Source organism: Ictalurus punctatus, chromosome 11, assembly GCF_001660625.3.
Source record: "Ictalurus punctatus breed USDA103 chromosome 11, Coco_2.0, whole genome shotgun sequence".
Lineage (NCBI taxonomy): Eukaryota > Metazoa > Chordata > Actinopteri > Siluriformes > Ictaluridae > Ictalurus > Ictalurus punctatus.
The window spans coordinates 28,044,126-28,069,476 of NC_030426.2; the positions used below are offsets into that span (position 1 = coordinate 28,044,126).

Consider the following 25,351-nt stretch of genomic DNA (forward strand, 5'->3'; position numbering starts at 1 on the left):
TTTGAGTTTAATGTGGGTTTATTATCAGTAATAAAGTACTCAAGGTAATCACTCAAAAAAACAACACTGTAATATTGCATAAACAATGGCCAGGTGCTGTTAAAAAGTGGTAGGCCCTACTTAAGCTTCCAAAAAACTGTAACCTCATAGCATTTTCAGGATGGCTGCGGCGACTTTCGTGATGTTTGCATTTTTCAGAAACATGTTTTAAGTCTCGTATGTTTCGGTCTCAGGACATTGAAACAGCAAACAAGGAAAACAATAAAATGCATGACTTGCATGGCATCCAGTTAGACAACTCCGTTTGCTATAACTAGTGTAAGCTCTTTTGCGATCACTTGACTGCTGCTGAGTTTGTAAGTTGGGTCGATCTGGTCCAAGCTCCTTTATCCTTTTCTGTCTTCATTTGAAAACCTTGTGTAAGGGTTTTTTTGTAAAGATAAACCCGAATTTTCGTTCCTCTGGAAGAAATGTTGCACATACGTTATCTCTTGCTATGTGATGGTCAAGCTGTTGATTGGGAAAGGGAGTCATTGAGAACAGTCCAATCATATGAGGTCAAAAAATATAAAAATACTGATTTGCTAACAGCAAAAGTGTCTGTACTGCACTGAGCTGCACTCCGAGGAAAATCTGACGCAAGCCAATTAGAGAGCAGCCTCAAGTCACCTGCTTTTCAAAAGGTTAAGGACCTGCATAGACACTCATTGGGCAGGCGCCCCGCACACAGATATCAACGAAATACAATGTTGATATTTTACATTTTTTAATAAATGCTAACATTACTAAAAGTCAAATAGTAATATCACACAGGCCTACCTTTTACTTTCCACACACTCTAAAATTCATAGTTTCATAGTGATAAACCCCACTGACCCCTCGAGTACATAGCAAGGAATATAAAAACATTCCAACAGAAGAGTTAAATGATCCGATTTGACTCAAAATAAACATTTACAATAAAACGAGTTCATTTCCACACTTTCTAATGAAAATTGAATATGTCCCCATTCTCAGCTGAGTAGATGTCATTTTGTTGATGTAAATTTCCTTGTGTCCTACAACTCTTCCCACTCTCCGAGCAGTCCGGTTTTCTCTCCAGTGTGAACGCGCTGGTGTTTTCGGAGATTACCCAGAGTAGTAAAATTCTTTGCACACAGTGGGCAGTAATACGGTTTATCTCCAGTGTGAACGCGTTGGTGTATTTGTAGAGTAGACTTTTGTGTAAAACTCTTCCCACAGTCCAGGCAGGTATACGGTTTCTCTCCTGTATGAATGCGTTGATGTTTTTGGAGTGTGTCCTCTCGATTAAAACTCTTCCCACAGTCCAGACAGTTATATGGCTTATCTCCTGTGTGAACACGTTGGTGTTTTTGGAGAGTGTCCTCTCGATTAAAACTCTTCCCACACTCTAGGCAGTTATAGGATTTATCTCCTGTGTGAATGTGTTGGTGTGTTCTGAGATTACTCCTCTGTGTAAAACTCATGCCACATTCTGAGCACTGATACGGTTTCTCTCCTGTATGAACTCGGAGGTGATTTATGAGAAGGTGCGTCAAACTAAATCTCTTCTCACAATGTGGACACTGATGTGGTTTCTCTCCTGCGTGAATGCGCTGGTGTCGCTGGAGGTAACTCTGGCACATAAACTTCTTCCCGCACTCTGAACATCGATAGGGCTTCTCGCCTGTATGAACAAGCTGGTGTTGTTTGACATAACTCTTTTGACTGAAGCTCTTCCCACATTGGGAGCACTGATACGGCTTCTCTCCTGTGTGAGTCTGCTGATGCTGTCTGAGACAACTATTTCGGCTGAAACTCTTTCCACACACTGAGCAGTGGTGACTTTTTTTCCGCACTCGTCTGTGAGAGATCTTGGAGTGGAAAGTATCAGAAATTTGTTCATTACTGCAGCTCTCCACAGGTTCCTGATCCTCACATTTAATCTCTTCTGACTTCATCATAGCTTCTAACTCTTGATATTCTTGTGCAGGTTAACTTATGATGTGTAGGAAAGAGAACAACAGGAGGATACTGGACACCCCTCAAATCTGCTTCAGAGAAAGACAAAAATTGTTCCATGTTTCAGTCTTTTATCCAAATAAACCAATAAACAAAAACAGTACTATATAATAATATTCCTGTCTAAAATCTGATTGGTGTGTTCTGGAGGGAATTTTGAATGATGCCAATGAAAGATCTTGGTATCATGCTCCTGCTTTGATTATACCTGCCTGGAGAACTTCTCAGCCACATACTTGTGCAATCATCACCTCCATTTACAGCACACACACACACACACACACACACACACACACACACCAATCAACCAGAACAATATAACCACTGATAGGTGAAGTGAGTAACGTTGATTATTTTGTTACAATCCTGTCAGGGGGTGGGATATATTAAGTAGCAAGTAAACAGTCAGTTCTAGAAGTTGATGTGATGAAAGCAGGAAAAACAGGCAAGCGTAAGGATCTGAGTGACTTTGACATGGGCCAAATTGTGATGGCGAGACGACTGGGTCATAGCATCTCCAAAACGGCAGGTCTTGTGGGGTGTTCCCAGTATGCAGTGGTTAGTACCTACCAAAAGTGGTCCAAGGAACCGTGGACAACTGATGAACCGGTGAAAGGGTCATGGGCATCTGAAGAAGTGAGCATGAGTGGAAGCAAGTGAGAGAGTATTCACTGGAAAATGACAGAAGCGATCACGTGGGAAGTAAGTAACCATGATACTGTCTACTGAAATGACTGATGTTAAGAGACTATTTGTTTGTAGTTAGCTAGAGAATGGACATAGGAAGCTGCCTACAGTAACAAAATTGTACTTCTGCATCTTTCCAAACTACAGCTTATGCTGTGTCAAAAGATACACAACCACTCAGAGTAAAGCATTATCTGCCCTCTTACGCATAAATGAGCTCATGGACACCCATGATTGGCTAGTGACGTTCTGTGGATTGAAGCAATTTTGTTCTTGACTACTGGCCACCGGTCATCATCATGATACAACCTTGCGATCTCCTGATCAAAGCACCAGTTTTTTCAGTTGCACCACTTGGGAGCCATTGTGCACAGAAGCGAAAACTTGTTGGTAATGAATGTTTCATAGAATCAGTATTACATCTGTAACTACTTTTCTATTTTACTCAACACAAGCACCATGGGGGAAAATCCACAGGCACTTGTGACCTGGCTGAAGGTTCCAAATCTTTTCATCAGTTTGGCACTGCAGATCTGCTCAGGGAAGATGCTGCAGAGGGTGTTTCAACAACTACAGAGAGCAGTAGTGGTAACCAAGATCCTTCTGGCTATCTTGGGAACCACAAGCAATGAGAAAGCCTAGCTGCTGATTTCTGTGCATTGTGGCAAGAATCAGTAATAGAGAAAGAAAAGTATATAAGATGCTGAGGCCAGTTGTGGATCAGGGACATCTCCTCTGGGCTGTCCGCCTCTTCCTGGGAGAACAACAACTACAGATCCTTTGACCTGGCACTGAGAAAGAGGTACATGTGTCTTACCTTTCTCAGACCTGGGCTACCATTCTGGGTGCAGAAACCACTCTGCTGGGCAAAAGACTGTCTCACCGGTGTGTCCACGGCACCATTTCACATCCTCAAAACAGACAAAACATATAGGACTTTAAGAACTTGTTCAATCCTATTGAGTTAAAAACTGGATGAAAAGTTCTTCTGAACACAGAAGGTATATTGAGTAAACGTCCTTGTTTTTTGGGGTCTGTTTTGTGAGCCTCTGGACAAGAGAGGAAAACTTCTTGGGTCTGAAGAAATATCAGTGTTTAAGCAAGAACTGAAGTTTGCATCGCACTATCATCAGGACCCGTTAATAATTTTTTTGGCGACCATGTGTCCTGTTGGTATTCAGATACCTGCTAGGGGCTAAAGGTATGATTCTCCCTAGTCGTGGTTTGTGTGAGTCATGTGGGACCCTTGTGGGTTTTCCAGTCTTCAGCTGTCCAGTTTCGGGGAGTCTGTGCCCATGACAGCCTCAGATTCCTGTTCTTGGCAGACAGAAGTGGAACCTGATGTGGAGTTCTGCTGTTGTAGCGCATCCACCTCAAGGTTTGAAGTGTTGTGCATTCTGAGATGCTTTTTTGATCACCACGGTTGTAATGAGTGGTTATTTGAGTTACTGTAGACTTCCTGTCAGCTCAGACCAAACTGGTTATTCCCCTCTGATCTCTCTCACCAACAAAGTGTTTCAGCCTGCAGATCCTCCATATACAGGTTCTTTTTCCACCATTCTATGTAAACTCTAGAGACTGTTGTGTGTAAAAAAAATCCCAGGAAATCAGCAGTTTCTGAAAAACTCAAAGCATCCCATCAGGTACCAACAACCATGCCACAGTTAAAATCACAGAGATCAGATGTTTCCTAAATTCTGATGTTTGATGTGAACATTAACTGAAGCTCTTGACGTGTATCTGCATGAGTTTATACATTGTGTTGCTGAAACATGATTGGCTCATTAGATACCTGCATGAATGTGCAGGTGTACCAGTGCACTGAAGTAGATGGTGAGTGTATACTGATATGTAGATTTTATTACACATGAATGAACTCAAAATATTCTGCATATACATCGACAGAAATTGAAAACCTAAGAGATGGGGAAAGGGGGCGTGGCTTCCAGGAAGTGTCTGGTATTGGAGCATTTAAGACACCTGTGCATATCATTCCAGATTCACATGTTGGTTGGCTCATCTCTCATTTTATTGTTGAAAAAAAGTCTGCTCTTTTAGCATATTTTTGAGTGATAACTCATACTAGTGTACACCGATGTTTGTGTGGAGCTCCTACGCAAAATGCATAAAGGTTTGCAGGTCTGGCAACATAACATAACATAATATAATATAATATAATATAATCAGCAATAAACATCACTGGATATCTTGGCGATCTAATATCATGTAGGGACAATAATATCTTTATATCGCACAACACTACTCACATCTATACCAATAAAACTATTATTTATCAGTGCAACTGCACCTGAAACCACCAAAATCTTGAACTAAATGAATTATGGACACCAAGCCACTCACACACAGTGCTTTATGTGTGTTGGTGATGTTGAAAGTCATACCGCTCTCTAATAATCTTTTCCCTCATAAGCGCAGTGTGCACCTTCACTCCATCCTCCTTTTATACAGCCCCATATCTTCTATCTTAACTCAAACACTCATCTTATTTGTTGTCATTTACAGATTTGTGACGCTTTCTTTCATATTTATTATTTCCTTAATCATAAAACAGCTAGATTTCATTAATGTGTAGTAATTAATGAATAATTATCTGCACACAGTAAGGTTTCACTACGGCTGCGTTCCAAATGAGTCCTGATAGGATATATAGTGCACTACAGAGTGTGTAAACACCACTATTTTATAGGCTGTGTAGTGCACTAGCACAGGAAGTAGAAATCCATTCAGGATTCAGCCACTGTTAGCCGAGTTGAACTTACCTTGATCTTTACAGCAGAACGCAGTTAACCTCCTCAAATACACCCACAACGGATCAGATGGAACTGTGGAGGTAAAACCCTGTCAGAAATATTTGAATGTAAAGATGATTAGTAGAGTCGGAGAGCTCAGCTCATCAATCAGCAAAACTGCCGCACGTCTTCTTCTATTTCTGTGAATGTGTGGCGGAACGCGACCTAGACGCTCACAGCGACACCTACTGGAGCATTGTATTAGCGCTCATGAACCGGTTAGCAAAGGGAAAATAAAACTAAACAATATAACACACATTAAAAGTGAAGTAGCAATGTTATCTCTAGTAGCAATGTTAAAATCTCTAGAAGCCATGTTAATGTGTCACTGCCAGTGTTGAGTAAATTACAAAAAAAAAGTAATCCACTACAAATGACCAATTACCTCTCTAAAATTTGTCATCTGATTACTTTGCTGATTACTGCATGTAAAAGGTAATCACATTACTAATTACTTTACTTTCACTTTACAAAAATTCTCAAACCTACAAAAATACACAACACTGTGAAACTATTTCAGTAATTTCAGTTCTTTCAGTAATTTTAGCGTCAATGTATGACACGATCAGAAAAACTTGGATTTATCATAAAACATGCCTCGGGTGTGTCACTGTGTGTAGGACTACCAGACCGATAAAATATAGAACTTTTCTAACGAGGCTAGTTTGGTGTCGCTAGCCAAGGGGAGGGACAGCTAAGCTATCACTGTCTGGGTTGTAAAGTACATTAACTTTCCTTTTGCTCTGCTCAGATCATGTTCACCTAAACTGGAACTCATATAGACATTTACACGCCATGTTCTCCTTGTTTTCAACCCCTTTACTGGTTTCAAATAATTGGCATCTATCCATTTCCCCCCTCACACAGACAGTGAGCTAGCGTTTGGCAGAATTGAGACTGTCAGCCAATAAAACACACAGTACTGTAAAATCCTACAGTACAATACCACATTTGAACAAAACAGTAAAATACCTTAGTTTGGAATGCATTCTGGGTAAATTAGAATGAGAGGGGATATTTGACAGTATATTTTAGTCTTGCTGTAACATATACAATGTTATGCTAATACTTATGTTAATGCTACATTATACCAGGCAATAATACAGGATCGCTGTAAACCCAGCTCTGCACCCCACTGTATCCGGCCATGCTAAAAGTTTTCATGCCTTATTGGACTGTAAATTGCTGATGCACTGTAGTCCAGTAACACAGTACTAAAGGTTTAAGATGTTTGTAATCGTTTAAATAATTTTATTGAGTAAATAATTTTGTAAAAGAACATTGTTTCGATTGCTTTTTCATTTGAATTGTTATTCTGAATTAATATTACAATATTACTAACTATGGATTTATATGCTATACTCTTATATACAGCGGCGCCGTTGGGGGGGATGCAGTGCATACTAGGCAGATGGACCCTGTAGACGCTAGGGGGCCCCAAATCACGACTTTGGATAATTATTATTATTATTTTTTTAAATAATTTATTGTTGTTGTTGTTTTTTTGAGTTTTTTTGAGTTTTTTTTTTTTTTTTTTTTTTTTTTTTGGGGGGGGGGGTCTTAAATACATGAACATATTAACTAATAATATTTTAGTAAAATAAAATTTGTGAATTATTGAAAGTAAGAAGTGAACATGAGCATGCTCTCGTCACTTCAACATACAGCGCATGACGTTAACCGCACAAAAAAAATGATGGATGGAAAGATGAACCTGTCAGGAGCACAAAAGCAAAAACGTAAACAAATAAAGAACGAAGACGTTAAAAGGATGAAAGTTTCCCTTAACGCACCTTACAAATCAGAATAAACAAAATATTGGAGATGATTGTCGTGACAGACAGGGAACCGACCGATTAGTGCATCTGGCACTCATATCAATAGAGCACACAATTACACACCCTTTAATGAAATGTTAGAAAAATGGCCAAGCATGAAAACAAGACGTGTTCAAATCTAATTGTGTTACCTTTATGTCTGAAAAGTTTAGGATAAGAACCTCTTAACTTTTTCTTCTTTTTTTATTTATAGGCTAATAACTGCAGATTTAAAACTGCTATTCCGTTTGTGTTGAAATCTTTTAGTGTTCAGCCACTTTCATGGGTTTTATATTTCTTTATTATTATTGCCTAGATTGTAATATCTTACTGAGAATATGAAGGAAAACTTAAAAAATAATTTTTGTAGTGATGATTCAATAAAAAAGAGGAAAAAATAATGAGGGTTGTTTATGTAAGACTGGTTAAAACTATATTACACACACATATATATAATTAAGTATTTATAAAATAGTTCAATGTTACTTGAAATAATATAAATATTAAGTAATAAATTATTTACATTTCTTATTAAACGTCAAAAGAAAAAAAAAAACACATTCATGTGGAAGAAGGGAACCCAAAATTCTGTCTCGCATACCCCCTTAAAACTCTTCATGGCGCCCCTGCATGTATATTATACACTTTTGTAATATCATAATTAGTCATAATTATCAGTAGTAATAATTAGCAGTAATGCAACAATACAGGTATTACAGTACAATGTAGCACAATAAAATACAGTACAAACAGATTAAATGATAAAATACAGTAAAATACTGTTTTATTGTTCTGTATACTGTAAATTAAAATACAGCATCCGTGCTGCCAGTCACTTACTGTAAATATACAGGAAATCTTTTACATTGGTCTCACCTCCGTTCAACTCAAGATTATATATATATACAGAGATATATAGATATACTTTTATAGGCGTCTTCTTTTACTGAAGTTCGGTTCCATCGATACAAACCGCCACAAGTGGAGAATTATTCAGGGCAAAATGTGATTTGTTTTAAAAATGCATTTTACTTAATATTATTTTCTTAACTATAAATTTGTAACGCAAGTAACATCCTTTTATTGACATCAGTAACTTTTATCAAATTACATACATTTAAAATGTAATGCTTTATATTACTGCGTTATCAGACAGATAACGGGAATCTGTGGAAACGATGACGTCATGCGCACGCGTATTATGTGTTCAGTCTACAGGCACACGCGCGTGTACTTCAAAACAGCACGCGAGATTTAACACTACAGGACTGTGTTTGTGTTTCTCCAGTAAAGTGTAGATTTACTGCATCACTACTACAACCTGCGTTTATTACATCCTCCACATTATTAACCCACAGCTATAATAATATAAACCTTATCATTATCTGTGTCTGTTTTGGAGTAAATCTGTATCTTCTATTGCTAATAAAATACAGAAAGCAGACAGACAGCGTCTCGGTATTTATAAATGAATGAGTTTTGTTAACAGAATTCTGGCCTGGAGCACAAAAAAAGCTCAAAGATGGGGCTGAAGACAGAAAAATCCATTTCCACAATAAAAAAAAAAAAAAAAACTTTGCACATTTTATATACATTACATTATATAACATTAGGGATGTCTCAGCATTTATTAATCATGATAATTAATTGGACATGCATGATTTTTCGCTTGTCCAACATAGATCCAATTCCTTATGACAATGAATCATTTTCCATAACTGGAGACAGAACATTTTTTGTTCTCCTCATGGATCATAAACCAGTGAAATCGTTTGAGAAATGTAAACGTTATTGTGCTTTTTATCCAGAAAACCCCACAGCTCCTCCGTTTACTTGTTTGTTTATAGGGTGGTTTTGCCCGGATGAGAATGGCAGGCACATTGTATGCGAAACATTGTATGCGAAACTTTTCAAAAACGCAAAGGAAAAACTTTTCCGCCGTCGTCGTGTCATCGTCATGTAAACGTAACCCCAAAGAGACCCCAAAAGACAACAAATCGTCATGACTATTTCACTGTTCTCACACACCCAGCTCATAATTTTTGCTTCCCAGAACAGCCATTCTAAGGTTGTTATTTTTAAAGACACGAAATGTTTCTTTACAGAAATATAACGTTGTTTTTATGTTTGTAGAATGTTCCCCTAACGTTCCTATAATGTTCCCTTAACGTAATTTTCACACATTGATGCATCATTAATCATAAATAAAACAAATCAGTCTATATAAATAAATAATCAGCACACAATCCATGTTTTTGTTGATCCATTGTTTACATAAACTAACAAGTCATGAATCTTGGGACATTCAAAACGGGTTCTCCACTAATCGCAGGGTTGGCGGTTCGATCCCCGGCCGCTCCACATGCCGAAACATCATTGGGCAAGACACTGAACCCAAAGTTGCTCTTGATGGCAGGCTAACATCTGCATGGCAGCGCTGAGTGAATGTGTGCATGTGAAACAGTGTAAAGTAGTTTGTAGAACCGATAAGGTTAAAAGGTGCGATACAAGTGCAGACCATTAACAATTGTGAAATATTTTTCCTTCGTTTCCATGATAATGATTCAATCATTTAAGATCAGTTCAATATGATTTTTGCTTACTCATGGTCTCATTATGTTTTTGGGTTTCTGTCCTTGATTATGTTTTTGTCAAGGTGTTTTGTTTTATGTTTTTTCTTATTGGTATATAATTAGGTATGTTGCTTGCATGTACCTATGAATATAAAAGCCAACTGTATCCAGATTATGTTTAGACTAAGATTAAGACTATGAAATGCTGTAGTGGCCAGCTTGTCTTTGGGTGTATAATAAAGCAGCTGGCTCTTGGTCTCCTGATTCTTCAAGCATCTTACTTCTGATGAAGCTGAAACATTTTCATCATCCAGAAAAGATTTACATCATATTATGCAATTAAACCAGGAGGACTGAAATATCCACTAGTGGTGAAAAAGAGAGGCCATGTGCTCTCCTCACAATGGAAATGTAAGCACACAGTAGTTTAACTGCCTGTTTAAAGGAGTGATTACCTAATTTCCCTAATAGGTCACTTCCTAATTCAGGTAAATGATCCACAAAAACATTATTTAAGTCTGTCAGCTATTCTGGCAAAATATCAGAAATCCCTTTTATTATTTCATTTAGAAAAACCATTACAGAGTTACAACAATATTTTAATTTAATTGATTATGCCGATGGAGGAACTTTCTTTTCATCATCGTTATTCCTAACAACTATTCTCATATCTGGTCAAATCCTGACATTTAAATCAAGAAAACACACAATTTCTATTAGTTCATGGATATTCAAGAATATAACATCTATTCATCAACTATTTGACCACGCAGTCATGGAATTACAGGAATCTAAAAATATATCTGATCTTGTTAATGTCTCACAACCTCAATATATCCAACTTCAAAATGCAATTATTCCATTTACAGCATTTGGCCCTTATCCAGAACAATTTACATTTATCTCATTTATACAGCTGATCAGTTGAGGGTTAAGGGCCCAGCAGTGGCAGCTCATCAGTGCTGGGATTTGAACTCATGACCTTCTGATCAGTAGCACACTGTCTGAACCACTGAGGTACCATTTGCCAAATTATTTTAAAAAAACAAAAACATTCAAAAGAACTCTTTTTATGAGTAAACCTGAAATAGTTTGGAAAAGTTTTTATTTTATTTTATTTTCCAGTCGTCTAAAATTTCATAGTGATGGAAACCCCACTTACTATTTTTGTCTAGTTATGAGCAGTATACCTATTTAAACAAATATCAAAATAATAATCTACTAATTTTAAATCTACTGTTGGGGAAATCTTTGCTTGACAAGTCTCCTTTGGGTATCTTTCTTTATAATACAGTGCCCTCCATTAATATTGGCACCCTTAGCAAATATAAGCAAAGATGGCTTTGAAAAATTATCTTTATTGTTTAACCTTTTGCTCTTTTATTAAAAGATATTTACAAAAATACTCTGCTCTCATGGATATCAAACAACTGCAAACAAAACACGGGTTTATCAAAAAAAAAAAGTGTGTGTGAAATATGTGTGCACAACAATTATTGGAACTTTTTTTGCCAAGATAACAGCTCTGAGTCTTCTCCTATAACACTGATGAGGTTGGAGAATACATGGCGAGGGATCTGAGACCGTTCCTCCATACAGAACCTCTCCAGATCCTTCACATTTAGAGGTCCATGCTGGTGGACTCTCCTCTTCAGTTCACCCCACAGGTTTTCTATGGGGTTCAGGTCAGGGGACTGGGATGGTCATGGGAGGACCTTGATTTTGTGGTCAGTAAACCATTTCTGTGTTGATGATGTTTTGGATCATCAGGCAGTCAGGTTTTCATTTAATATCTGTTGATATTTGATGGAGTCCATGATGCCATGTATCCTAACAAAATGTCCAGGTCCTCTGGCAGAAAAACAGCTCAAAACATTAAAGATCCTCCTCCATATTTAACCGTGGGCATGAGGTACTTTTCCATATGGCTACCTCTCTGTGTGCTCCAAAACCACCTCTGGTGTTTATTACCAAAAAGCTCTATTCTGGTTTCATCTGACCATAGAACCAGATCCCATTTGAAGTTCCAGTAGTCTCGGCACACTGAAGACGCTCGAGTTTGTTTTTGGATGAGAGTAGAGGCTTTTTTCTTGAAACCCTTCCAAACAACTTGTGGTGATGTCGGTGACTTCAGATTGTAGTTTTGGAGACTTTGAACTATCGTTGAGACGATATAGACACACGTCCAATTCCACGTAGATTCATAACATTTCCAGTTGACTGGAACTTCTTAATTATTTCCCTGATACTTGTGCTATTTTCTTATGGCCACTTCCCATTTTGTGAAGCTCAACAACCTTTTGCTGCACATCACAGCTACATTCCTTGCTCTTACCCATTGTTATGAATGACAAAGGGAATTTGGCCTATGCGTTACCTCATATTTATACCCCTGTGAAACAGGAAGTCATGGTTGAACAATTTCCTGTTCGTAGTCACCCAGGTGTACTAAAAAAATGTAAAATATCAATGGGAATCTACTTCCAATATATATACTCATATGAATTCATAGGGATGCCAATAATTATTGCACATCTATAATTAACAAAGATATTTTTTTGATAAACCTGTGTTGTGTTTGCAATTGTTTGATGTCCATGAGAGCAGAGTATTTTTGTGAATTTTTTAACAACTGTTCAAAAGGTTAAATGATAAAGACAATTTTTCACAGCGTTCTTCTCTCGTATTTACCAAGGGGGACACTTTAGAAAGAATGAACAAAACACTCCAAAACATTAGATAAAGTGGTTCCTTTGACACAAAATAAACATTTACAATAAAAGTAGTTAATTCCCACATTTTGTTGAAAATATTATCATATCCTCATTTTCAGCTTTGTTAATGTGCTTGTGTTGCTGAAAATCACTGTGTGGACTGAAACTCTTCCCACTCTCCGAGCAATGATACGGTTTTCTCTCTTGTGTGAATGCGCTGGTGTTTTCGGAGATGACTTGCACTAGTATAATTCTTTCCACACTGTGAACAGTGATACGGTTTCTCTCCCGTATGAACACGGTGGTGTTTTCGGAGATGACTCGCGCTAGTAAAATTCTTTCCACACTGTGAACAGTGATACGGTTTCTCTCCTGTATGAGTACGTTGGTGTTTTCGGAGATGACTCGCGCTAGTAAAATTCTTTCCACACAGTGAGCAGTAATACGGTTTCTCTCCAGTGTGAATGCGTTGGTGTACTTGGAGAGTGCCCTCTTGACTAAAACTCTTCCCACAGTCTAGGCACTGATACGGTTTCTCTCCAGTGTGAATGCGTTGATGCAGTTTGAGATTAGCTTTTCGCTTAAAACTCTTCCCACACTCTAGGCAGTGAAATGGTTTCTCTCCAGTGTGAACGCGCTGGTGATCTTGCAGATGACCCTTTCCTGTAAAACTCTTCCCACACTCTGAGCATTGAAATGGTTTCTCTCCAGTGTGAATGCGTTGGTGTCTTTGGAGATGACTCCTTTGCGTAAAACTCATGCCACACTGTGAGCAGTGATACGGCTTATCTCCTGTATGAACTCTGAGATGATTCATGAGAATACATGTCTCATTAAAGCTCTTCTCACAATATGAGCACTGATACGGTTTCTCTCCAGTGTGGATACGCTGGTGTCGCTGAAGGTCTCTCTGGCAAGTAAACTTCTTCCCACACTCTAAGCATCGATGCGGCTTCTCTCCTGTGTGAATGCGCTCGTGTCGCTGGAAGTGACTCTGCCAAATAAACTTCTTCCCACACTCTGAGCATTGATACGGCTTCTCTTTTGTGTGATTGCGCCGGTGTTGCTGGAGGTCTCCCTGACAGGCAAACTTCTTCCCACACTCTGAGCATTGAAACGGCTTCTCTTTTGCGTGGATGCGCTGGTGTCGCTGGAGGTGACAATGCCAGCTAAACTTCTTCCCACACTCCGAGCACTGAAATGGTTTCTCTCCTGTGTGCATGCGCTCGTGAGTTTTGACATGACTCTTTTGCCTGAAGCTCTTCCCACAATGTGAGCATTGATACGGCTTCTCTCCAGTGTGAACCCGCTGATGCTTTCTGAGTAAACTCTCTCGATCGAAACTCTTTCCACACACTGAGCAGTGCTGATTTTTTTCCCGCACTCGTCTGCGAGAGCTCTTAGAGTGGAAAGTATCAGAGATTTGTTCACTACTGCAGCTCTCCACAGGTTCCAGATCCTCACATTTAATCTCTTCTGACTTCATCATAGTTGAAATGCTTGATATTCTTGTGGAGGTTAAGTTATGATGTGTTGGAAAGAGGACAACAGGAGGAGACGGGACACCCCTCAAATCTGCATCAGAAAAAGGCAAAATATTGATTTAATATTTTAGCCAAATAAACAATTTTGCTATATTCTATAAATCTGAAAATCAGAACTACAAAATAACTTTCCTGTCTGAAACCGACTGCTATGTTCTGGAGAAAAAGGACATAGAGCTGGTGAAAGAACTTGGGTTGGTGATTCTGCTTTGGTCATGAACCACTTCTCAGCCAGGTACTTTCCCTTACACCATACTGACAACCATTACTTTATTACCCTTTATAACTCCTGGTATTTTATATATACTCCGGGAACACTGGCCATTGAGGCAAAAACACACCCTGGATGGGACACCATTCCATGGCAGCTAATCAGAAGTGCATCTGCTATAATTCAAACATTGTTAAAAAGGGGGGGGGGGGTTTCTCCAATATTGTCAAGCAAACTTGCACACAATACCTAACGCTCCTCTATCACATGACAACTACCAACTAGGGAGGGTGGGCAAAAAATGAAAACATTCCTTATTTGACAAGGAACACCTTTCAGTTATCCATGGTTTATAAAACCACTATTACATATGGAAGTAGTGTTCTATTTCACTCCTCCTAAGCACAAGGAAGCAAACCCACAGAATGCACTAGTGGAAACCAAGAACCTGCTAACCATCTCAGGGCCCACAAGCAGTGAGCAATTTTGCATTGTGGCAAGAATGGTCAAAGATTGTCTTCCCAAACATCTCTCGGATCTGAGGTACCACTTCTTGGTGTGGACACTAGTACCCAGAAGGTTGCGAGTTCAAATTCCAGCACCCTACAAGTTGCCACTGCTGTGCCCTTGAGTAAGGCCCTTAACTGCGCAGTTGTATAAATGAGATGAATTGATAAAGTTGCTCTGGATAAGGGTAAATGCCTAATGACAAATGTAAATGTACCAGTTTTACAGTGTGTCAGAGCGCATTATCCTGCTGAAAGAGGCCACTGCCATTAGGGAATACAGTGGCCATGAAGGGGTGTACATGGTCTGCAACAATGATTAGGTAGGTGGTACATGTCAAAGTAACATCCACATGAATGCCAGGACCCAATGTTTCCCAGAGCATCACACTGCCTCTGCCAGCTTGCCTGCTCCCCATAGTGCATCCTGGTGCTATCTCGTCAAAAAGTAAGTGATGCAAAATGGCCAGATTGGTTCAGGCTGCTATGAAACATATAGTAACTCAATCACTCTTTACAAACGTGGCTGCGCAGAAAAGCATCTTAGCATGCACAAAACATCAAACCTTGAGGTGGATGGACTACAACAGATCACATCGGGTTCCACTCCTGTCAGCCAAGAACAGGAATCCAAGGCTATCATGGGCACAGACTCAAACTGACAAACTGAGTAGCTGAAGATTAGAAAAAAAATATCTCCTGGTCTTTTTCCAGTATTCAGCTGTCCAGTTTGGGTGAATCTGAACTGAGTGAATGATAGCCTCAGATTCCTGCTCTTGGCTGACAAAAGAGGAACTTGATGTGGTATTCTGCTGTTGTAGCCCATCCACCTCACGGTTTGAAGTGTTGTGCATTCTGAGATGCTTTTCTGCTCGCCATGGCTGTAATGAGTTCATATAAAGTTACTATAGACTTCCTATCAGCTCAGAGCAGACTGGTCATTCCCCTCTGATCTCTCTCATCAACAAGATGTTTCAGCCTGCAGAACCTCCATACACAGGTTGTTTTTGCACCATTCTGTGTAAACTTGAGAGACTGTTGTATTTGAAAATCCCAGGAAATCAGCAGTTTCTGAAAAACTCAAAGCAGCCCATCAGGCACCAACAACCATGCCACAGTTAAAGTCACAGAGATCACACTTTTTCCCTGTCTGGGTGCCTCAGGTGGAGATAGCAATCCCCCAACTCCTTCATTAGAGCGCTCCCAGCAGGGCGAATGGATGACGGTGGCATAATCGGAAAGCCAAAGCTCGCCACCGGGAGCACCATTTCTCTCCTCTTAATGTGTCCAACAGGTTTGCTCTCCTCAGTGAAGCACCCCCTGGGTCACCTGAAAGAGCTCTGGTTATAGGAAACTCTATCTTAAGGCTACTCTACTACAGCTCCAACCCCAGAAGAAACCTGCGATGCACCTGCGACGCACCTGGCCCATGCACTTGGGGGTCACCTGGGGGCACAAATAACGCTAGACAACCTGAAGGACCACTTTATCTGGCCTGGAATGGATGCAGAGGTCTGAGGCTTCTATCCACAGTGCGCCCAGTGCCAACGCACCACCCCAAGGAAGCCCCCACTGGCACCCCTCATCCCCATCATAGGCGCCCCCTTTGAGAGGATTGGCATGGACCTCGTAGGGCTGCTCCCAAAATACTCCCAGGGTCATGAATACATCCTGGTCATCATGGACTACACCACCAGGTACTCCGAGGTGGTGCCACTACATAAAGCCACCTCCCGCAACACTGCTAAAGAACTTGTGCTCCTGTTCATACTAACAGAGTAAGGTACGGCTTTTACATCTAAACTAATGTTTGATCGGTGTCTGCTGATGCAGGTTAAACACTTGAGGACGGCTGTCTACCACCTACAGAAGGATGGGCTCATTGAACGGTTTAACCAGACCCTGAAACGGATGTTGCACCAGGTGGTAGATGAGGAAGGAAAGAACTGGGACCTCCTCCTGCCCAACGTCCTCTTCACCATCCGGTAGTGCCCTCAAGTATCTACGGGCTTCACACCATTCAAGCTCCTCTTCGGACGGCGACCTTGAGGACTACTGGACATGGCCCGGGAAGCATGGGAGGAACAGCCCTCACCATTTCGCTCAGTCATTGAGTTCATACAAGAGATCCAGGAGCGGATCGACCGAGTGCCCCAATCATACAAGAACACATGAAAGCCATTGGAGAAGAACAAAAATGAACATACAACTGCACGACACAACCATGAGGAGTTCCAGCCTGCCAATCGGGTGCTCCTGCTAGTGCTGAATGCCTCCTGTAAATTCCTGGCCCGATGGCAAGGTCCATATACAGTCCTCGAGAGGATGGGTGCCATGAACTACTGCCAGCAACAGCCCAGTAAGCGAGCAGACACACAAACATACCATGTAAACCTGTAAAAGAAGTGGCTTGAGCCTGCTCCAATGATGTCTGCTTTTGCTACCTTAGACACAGATCACAGCAAATGTACCTTGGTCCAACAGGGAGAGGACCTAACCTCCACACAAAGACAGGAGCTGATGGAACTGGTGGACCACCACGAGATTATGACCCGTCCGGGAGTCGTGGCTAGACAGCGGCCCTACGTGTCCCAGAGTTTGGCCGAATGCTTCAAGACAACATCATAGAGGAGTCCACCAGCCCCAGCATGGTTATGCCAAAGCCCGACGGAAGAATTCTCCTTTGCAATGACTTCTGGAAGCTGAACCAGGTCTCAGTATTCAACAACTATCCCCTCCCCCAATTGGATGACCTAGTGGAGTGATTGGGGAGAACCCAATTCATATCCACACTAGGCCTCACATAAGGTTACTGGCAAGTAGCACTGGCCCCAGAAGCAAAACCAAAAACTGCCTTCAGGACTGCAAATGGCCACGCAGTACCAGCTGCCCACCTAGACGATGTGGTCATGCACTCCTTCACTTGGTCAGATCACCAGTTCCACTTGGAGGAGGTCCTGAAGGAGCTCCAGAAGGCCGGGCTAACAGCCAACCCGAAAAAATGTCACCTGGGGCTGACCGAGGCACAGTACCTAGGACACCGTATTGGCCGGGGCCTCCTAAAACCGAAAACAAAGAAGATCGAGGCAGTTAAGGACTACCCCCAGCCTATGTGAAAAAAACAGGTACGTGCCTTTTTGGGGTTGGCAGAGTATTAACCCTTAGCAGTCGGCTCTCCCGCCTACAGGAGAAAATAGAATGTTCGAGTTACCCATACAGTGGGCACTGACACGCCCCCATACCATGGGCACTGGCTTTTGGACCTGACACTGATAACATTTCAGATGGTCCTTTTCCTTTTTGGCCTATAGAACATGACAACTATTTTCTCCAAAAACTATTTGAAATGTCAACTCGTCAGACCACAAATCACAATTCCACTGTGCTACTGTCCATCTCAGATGAGACCGAGCCCAGAGAAGTGGGCGGAGCTTCTGGACAGTGTTTCTATACGGCTTCTGTCTTGCATAGTAAAGCCTTAACTTTTTAATTCAATTCAATTTTATTTGTATAGCGCTTTTTACAATAGACATTGTGTCAAAGCAGCTTTACAGAAATATAAACACGGTATACAGATATTAAAGTTATACAGATACGGTATACAGATATTTAACTTGTATCTGTGAACGCAGCGGCGAATGGGGTCAACTGACAAAGGTTTACCAAAGTATTCCCAAGCCCAAGTCAGGCTCTCCATTACAGACTCATGAGGGTTTTTAAGACCGTGACATCTGAGGGATCGCAGATCACGTGCATTCAGAAGTGGTTTTCGGCTTCGGCTTCGGCCTCGTCCTCGTCCTTTACGCGCGGAGATTTGACTAGATTCCTTGAATTTTTATATTATACATACATATATATATATATATATAAAATTTGTGCACTGTAGAAGGTGAAACGCCCAAAATCCTGCCGATTTACCTATGGGGACAAATGATGTTCACAAAGTGTTGGATTATTCGCTGATGCATCTGTTGGCAGATTGGCGAGCCACGACCCGTCCTTGCTCTTGAAGGACTAGGCCTGTTTTGAAGGCTCCTTATATACCATGATTAGACGATTGCCTCACCTGTTTCACATCACCTTCTTATTTCAACTTCTCACATCGCTATTAGTCCTAAATTGTTCCTGTCCCAACTTTTTTTGGAATATCCTGTATGCATCAATTTCAAAATAAACGTTAATCTTCAAAAAAAGTATGCAGTTGATTAGGTAAAACATCAAATACCTCGTCTTTATACGTCTTTTGTTTAAATACAAGTCAAAGTACATTTACACATCCATAAAGATGGCTTTGGACTTCAATTCACATGAACAGTTATGCTATGATGGTTTTACAGGGCTCTACAGTGCGACCATTTCACTCGCATTTGCGATTGAATAGTACTTTGTACAACTGTGAATAAATATTTATTCGCACCTGTGCAAGTGACCTGTTCAGAGTTGTATAATACAATCGGAATAAAAACTACAACTCCAAAACGCATCTACACTGTGCAACAGTTACTTTCACACTGCTTTTCATCTCCTCAGTCAACCGAACAAGTGTGTAAATACTGCAGAGAAGCCATTATGATGACAAGTAACACTGAACACCATCTGCTTCTCTCAACTCTCCAATTTCACAAACTGCCATCGTTTACTGATCCCGCAAAATGACCTGAACATGCGACTGACTTGCTCGTCACTAGTTCATTAATAATAATGCAAACACTACAAGGTGGGATTAATTCAAACTTCTTTATGAAATAATTCCTCACCCAATATAATCAAGACTGTTCAGTCTGTAAACATACAGAACGCTGTCTCTCTCCTTCACTCTCTTCACCAACTCTAATACACAATGCATTCACTTAATTTAAACTCAGGGTTGCCAGATATCACCAGAAATATCAACTCCAGTTTTCATGTTTTGATTTAATCCCTCAAAAAAACACAATATTATCAGCAGACATGGCAATACTGTATTGGGGAACCGGTCTAAAACTGAAACAAACAAACAAAAAAAAAACCTAATAAAATGTAAAGACAGGAAATGTGCCTAGTTATTTACATTTACTCACTTAGCAGACACTTTTATCCAAAGCGATTTACAAATGAGAAAAATACAAGCAAAGCGATACATCAAGCAGAGAACAATACAAGTAGTGCCACCATACAAGATCCATTAATTGAGCTCCAGAAGAAGCAAAGTGCACAGAGTAGACGTGTAAGTGCATTTTTTTTTTTTTTATGAGTTGGTTAGGTGTTCACAGAAAAGGTTAGGTGTTCACGGAAGTTATAAATAGTTAGTTATAGTACAGTACATAGTATAATAGTAGTAGTTATAAATAAGTCATTTTATATAAAATATAGACATTATTATAAATTCATTAAAAAAATGAGAAACTAAATAATTAATTACTATGGGTTGCATTTAATATTAATTTGACATTAAGCTTAGTTCGCTATTTCCTTTGAAAGCTATTAGCCTTTTTCCTAATATGGATCATATTTGTGTTAGTCTACTTTTAATTAGACTTTATTATTTAAATAAATATTTTATGCTTGTTTATTTATCAGTTAATTTCTCATCTCTCATTGCTATTATTTTAATTCAATTAAGAGTGTCCATGAGCAGAGAGCTTACATTTAACTGTTTATGACAGACCTCCTGATTAACGCTTAAACAAAAAAGATTGGTATCTGGATCGGTATCGGCTGTAAAAAATCCTGATTGGAGCATCCCTAATGAACACCATTAAACTAAAGCGCTTTGCATCTGACAGGTAAATGAACTCCCCCAATCACATCCTATATGAGATTATTCAGATGTTTACACAATATACACAGAGCGGTGACAGTGGAAAATGTCTAATAGTGTAGCTTTAAATATATTTAAGAGGAGCAGACTCCCAACACTGAACATTGAGGTTTATTGTATTTGTTTACAAGGTGGAATAGGTTAACGGTTGTTTTTTGCATACAGTCTGTAAAATTTTCATTTTAATTTATTTATTTATTTTCATATGATACATTTACATGTGATTCATTTACTGATTTGCTTCTCTTTAAATCCAGTTTTAGACTGTGATATTACAAAAGGTCTTTCCAGATTATAACTTGCCACACTGTGTGAGATAACCCCAGTAAAACTGCCTGAATTCTATAATATAATTTGTTCACCATGTTAGGTTTAAATCCTCTAAAAACAGATTCGCAATTGACTAAGATTACCCCGTTCCAGTTCACATCCTTCAAAGCATTGGCATGTTTTGTTTACTCTCACAATCCCCCAAACACAGACACACCCAAAGTCTCCATATAAAATAAATAAATAAATAAATAAAAAGAGACAGCAGTGTTTCCCACAATAACCAAAAGTTGTCCACAATGTGAAAACAACTCGGAGAGTAAGCTGAACTAACCAAGAAAATTACCAAGACAAAAAGTTCCAGTAAGAGAAAAAGCCCCTGCTGACTTCAAGTCTGATAAACAGTCTGCGCACAATAACAAATATAATGTGCTTAACTTTTAAAGACTTGTAACAAATAATATAACAGCGTAGGACGTAAAGCCGAGGGAAAAAGCACTAATACAATTAAATAAACAGAAACTCTAACACAGTCAGAGGCTCAAAACAGAGAACCACATTATTACAGAGGTAGATTTAAGAGGAGTGAATCCACAAAATCTAGGCGAAGTAATGCAACGACGATATCTTCAATAAAAATCCAAATACTGTAGAGCCGGAAGGCTGAGTGCAAAAAATAAAAATAAGAAAAGAGCAAAAAAGACGCCACTGTGTAGGTGATGCAGTTCACCCCGATATCAAGAGTTTAACACAGTCTCCCGCTTCCTCCGCTGAAATAAAGTCCTTCTGAACATTGTTATATGTAACGCAAAGCTGAGCTGGATGAAGTATTCCATAGCGAGCGCCCTCAATACCACGAAGTTGACGCCAAACCTTGTTAAATGTGGCCCGGGCTGTCTTACCGTGTAGTTAGGGAAAACAGAGATGGTCAAATCCCTCACTTTAATCCACTGGAGCTCTCCCGCACGGCGTAAAATGTCAACACAGTCACTGTGATAGTGGAATCTGCACACAATAGCTTGTGATCGTTCACTAGGCTTGGGCTTCTGCTGAAGGGTATTGTGAGACCGGTCCAAAACCGGTTCCTTCTCCAGACCAAACGCCTTTTATAACAAGGCCGCTACAGCAGCAGTTGTACATGTGTCAGCGCCCTCAGGAACTCCCGCTATCCTAAAGTTATTGCGCCGTGACCTTGACTCCAAGTCCTCACATTTATTCTCTAATTGAGTCACGGTCGCAGTGAGAGACTCGATAGTAGTCTTCATGTGAGCAATGTCATCGGTGCAACCGGAGAGAGCGTGCCCCATTTCCCCAACAGTACCTTTCAGTGTTGACATGGTAGCCTCGGTAGCAACTTTATCACTAGCCAGCTGTGTTTTCACGGCCTGCAGGTCAAGCTGAACAGCAGACAGCGCATCCCTGAGAGTCTCCTGGAGCTCCTTTTCAAAAATATGGCGATGTCCTTCCTCAGTGAAGCCAACAGCTCGAGCCTGAGTGCGGAGAAGTCAGGGTCACCGCTCGGTGACGCGGATTCAGGGGAAGAAGGGGACTCACTCACGGCGCGCACACTTGGCCTCCAGACATTTTAACGTACCAAAAAGTTAAAAGTGCAAACAAGGAAACAGAGTAGGATAAGTCAAAATCTATTGTATGATCGAAAAGTGCAAATTAATTACAATTTTATTCGAAATCAGCAGGAGCCTCCAACTTCGCATCCTACTCCATCGAACTCGAATTCAAATCCATACAGTCTGTAAAATTAACTGAAAATATTAAATTTAGTTTATAAGAAGGTAAATGAATGCGTCATGGCTCAACTATGTTCCTAAATTCTGTCATAGACAAGATCAAGTTCTCTCATGCCTTCTTGTGTGTTGTATTGTGGCACATGAATTCATGTTACCATCTCTGGAAAAAAAAAAAAAAAGGAGGAGAGAGAGAGAGAAAAAAAAAAAAAAAAAAAAAAACCCCAGAAAAAACTAAACTTCAACCATGCTCCTAAAAGAAATTGTTACCGTAGAGCCCTGCTTTAGGACTACAATCACCACAGTTCTGCACTCAAGTCTCCATCAGTGAACAGTGGAGAAGTTTAACAAAAACTGTAATGAATTTCCTGGTTACACAATTGCACTATTTGACCATGTAGTATTAGCACATTTATAGAAGGTTTTTTTTTTTTTTAATTAACCACACAAAATAAATTACATTCAATTAGATCACATTAGGGATGTCTCAGCATTTATTAAACAAGAAAAAAAAAATCAGAATTATGACAATGAATAATTTTCAAAGTCTAACTATCGAGATTTCAAAGGAAATTTTTTTCTTCTCCGCGTGGATCATAAACCATTGAAATCATTTGAGAAATGTAAACGTTACTGTGCTTTTTATCCAGAAAACCCGTAGCTCCCCCGTTTACTTGTATTTGTTCATAGGGTAGTCTTGTCCGGATCAATATGGCAGACACATTGACGTGAATGCTTACGTGCGCAGGCGCATAGTGTTTCTTTACAAAGTGACATCGCAAACTACTGGCCTGGCATGCATACAACAGCGTTTTCAGTCGTTTTCTCGGATCTGTGTGAACAGGGATTGTTTCGACAATGTTGTCATCTGTACGCAAAACTTTTCAAAAACGCAAAGGAAAAACTTTTCTGTTTTTAGCACATCGTTGTCATGTAAAGGTACCCTTAGTGAGAGTCACATGCACGCCCCCCTCTTCCACGCCCACTCCCCTCCCTTCTTCTCACAGCCGTCCACGACCATTTAAGTTGCATTTCTCAAAAACACTGTGAAGTAGACTTGAGCTGAATGAAGGGGGTTTCATGACCCCAGGCGTCTTGATCCGTATATATAAAACTAAACTAATACGAAATTATATTATTTAAAGCCGCTCAATCAACGTTTCAATTAATAAAATGAAACCCGATTATTATTAGCGTCAATGCAGTAATTAATCAATAATTATCTGCACACACTGTAAAGCCTGGTTTATACTCAACGTATCTGCAATAGTGCGCATGGAGTGCGCGAGGCCTCGTTTCTGGTGGCGGTTTGCACGCCATTTTTTGTAACTTGCCACGTGGTGCCGCATCTGGAAATGAAGGCAACTCTTGTCAAAAGGCTATCCATGCGGGATCATCGAGAGAGCCAGATGGCACAAAATTCATTGAAAGGTTTTTAAATATAGTGATTTGGATTTGCTTTGTGCATTCTGTTGAAAGAATAAAGCCAAAGCTGAAAGTTTTTTGGGGTGCACCATGTTCTCATTCATCAGTATCTTCACAAATAAACACAGTCACTACACTACACCGTCAGACACAGTGATTACACCTCATTCTGCTGTCTTTATACTCAGAGATGTTTACACTGATGGTGAACATACAGCGTGATCATTCTGTAATCTTTCTTTTCTCTCTATACATAGGCGTTTACACTGATGGGAGAACATAATCACCTGATTTTGTAAATGTGAGAAATGAAATCTGCAGGTAGCTCCCACTTTTTGTTTCTGTATACAGTAATTGCTAACATTCACAAAATGAGCCTACAATAAATAATAAGTCTATTTAAAGTAAAAGGTCCATGTTTAATAAAAATCTTAATTAAATTAAATGTTTAAACATATTTATAGCTATATTTTGTTGCTATTTTTCATACTGTGTGTTTTAGTGAAGTTTACTGAAAACAAACATCAACAACAACAAACACAACAATTCCTCCTCAGCATTCAGTAACTCCACCCGAGACGCCATGTTTGTAAGCGTTGCTTTGGTTGTTCCGACAAACTACTACTTCTCTCAGCTACTTCCTGTTGGTTTATAGGACGATTACTCAGAGTCGTCCCCTTTCGTTTCAAAGAATATTACAACGGCGAGCGCGTCAAGTATAAACGCCTAGTTTGTTTTGGGAGGTGCGCGTTCAGTCAGTGGAGACTCACGCTGCGGATCCAGACGAAAGTAAAAACAAAGCTCAAGGTTTCACTAGGGCTGTGTTCCAAATGAGTCCTATTAGGATATATAGTGCACTACAGAGTGTGTAAACACCACTATTTTATAGGCTGTGTAGTGCACTAGCACAGGAAGTAGAAATCCATTTAGGATTCAGCCACTGTTAGCCGAGTTGAACTTACCTTGATCTTTACAGCAGAACGCAGTTAACCTCCTCAAATACACCCACAACGGATCAGATGGAACTGTGGAGGTAAAACCCTGTCAGAAATATTTGAATGTAAAGATGATTAGTAGAGTCGGAGAGCTCAGCTCATCAATCAGCAAAACTGCCGCACGTCTTCTTCTATTTCTGTGAATGTGTGGCGGAACGTGACCTAGACGCTCACAGCGACACCTACTGGAGCATTGTATTAGCGCTCCTGAACCGGTTAGCAAAGGGAAAAT

At 40.0% G+C, this 25,351-nt stretch overlaps 1 protein-coding gene across 1 annotated transcript; it reads right to left on the bottom strand.

The window, feature by feature from the left end:
* Nucleotides 1-25,291, bottom strand: LOC108271606 (oocyte zinc finger protein XlCOF6). Its single transcript, XM_053683627.1, has 4 exons — nt 25,087-25,291; nt 12,817-14,198; nt 7,088-7,100; nt 1-1,831 (listed from the first exon to the last, which is right to left on the bottom strand). The coding sequence occupies exons 2-4, from the start codon at nt 14,110-14,112 to the stop codon at nt 1,059-1,061; spliced, it is 2,082 nt and encodes a 693-aa protein (XP_053539602.1). The 5' UTR covers nt 14,113-14,198; nt 25,087-25,291; the 3' UTR covers nt 1-1,058.
* Nucleotides 25,292-25,351: the final 60 nt, after the last annotated feature.

Bases quoted from the DNA above. Each gene is read 5' to 3' on its own strand.
- LOC108271606 (XM_053683627.1), bottom strand. From the start codon at position 14,112: ATGATGAAGTCAGAAGAGATTAAATGTGAGGATCTGGAACCTGTGGAG.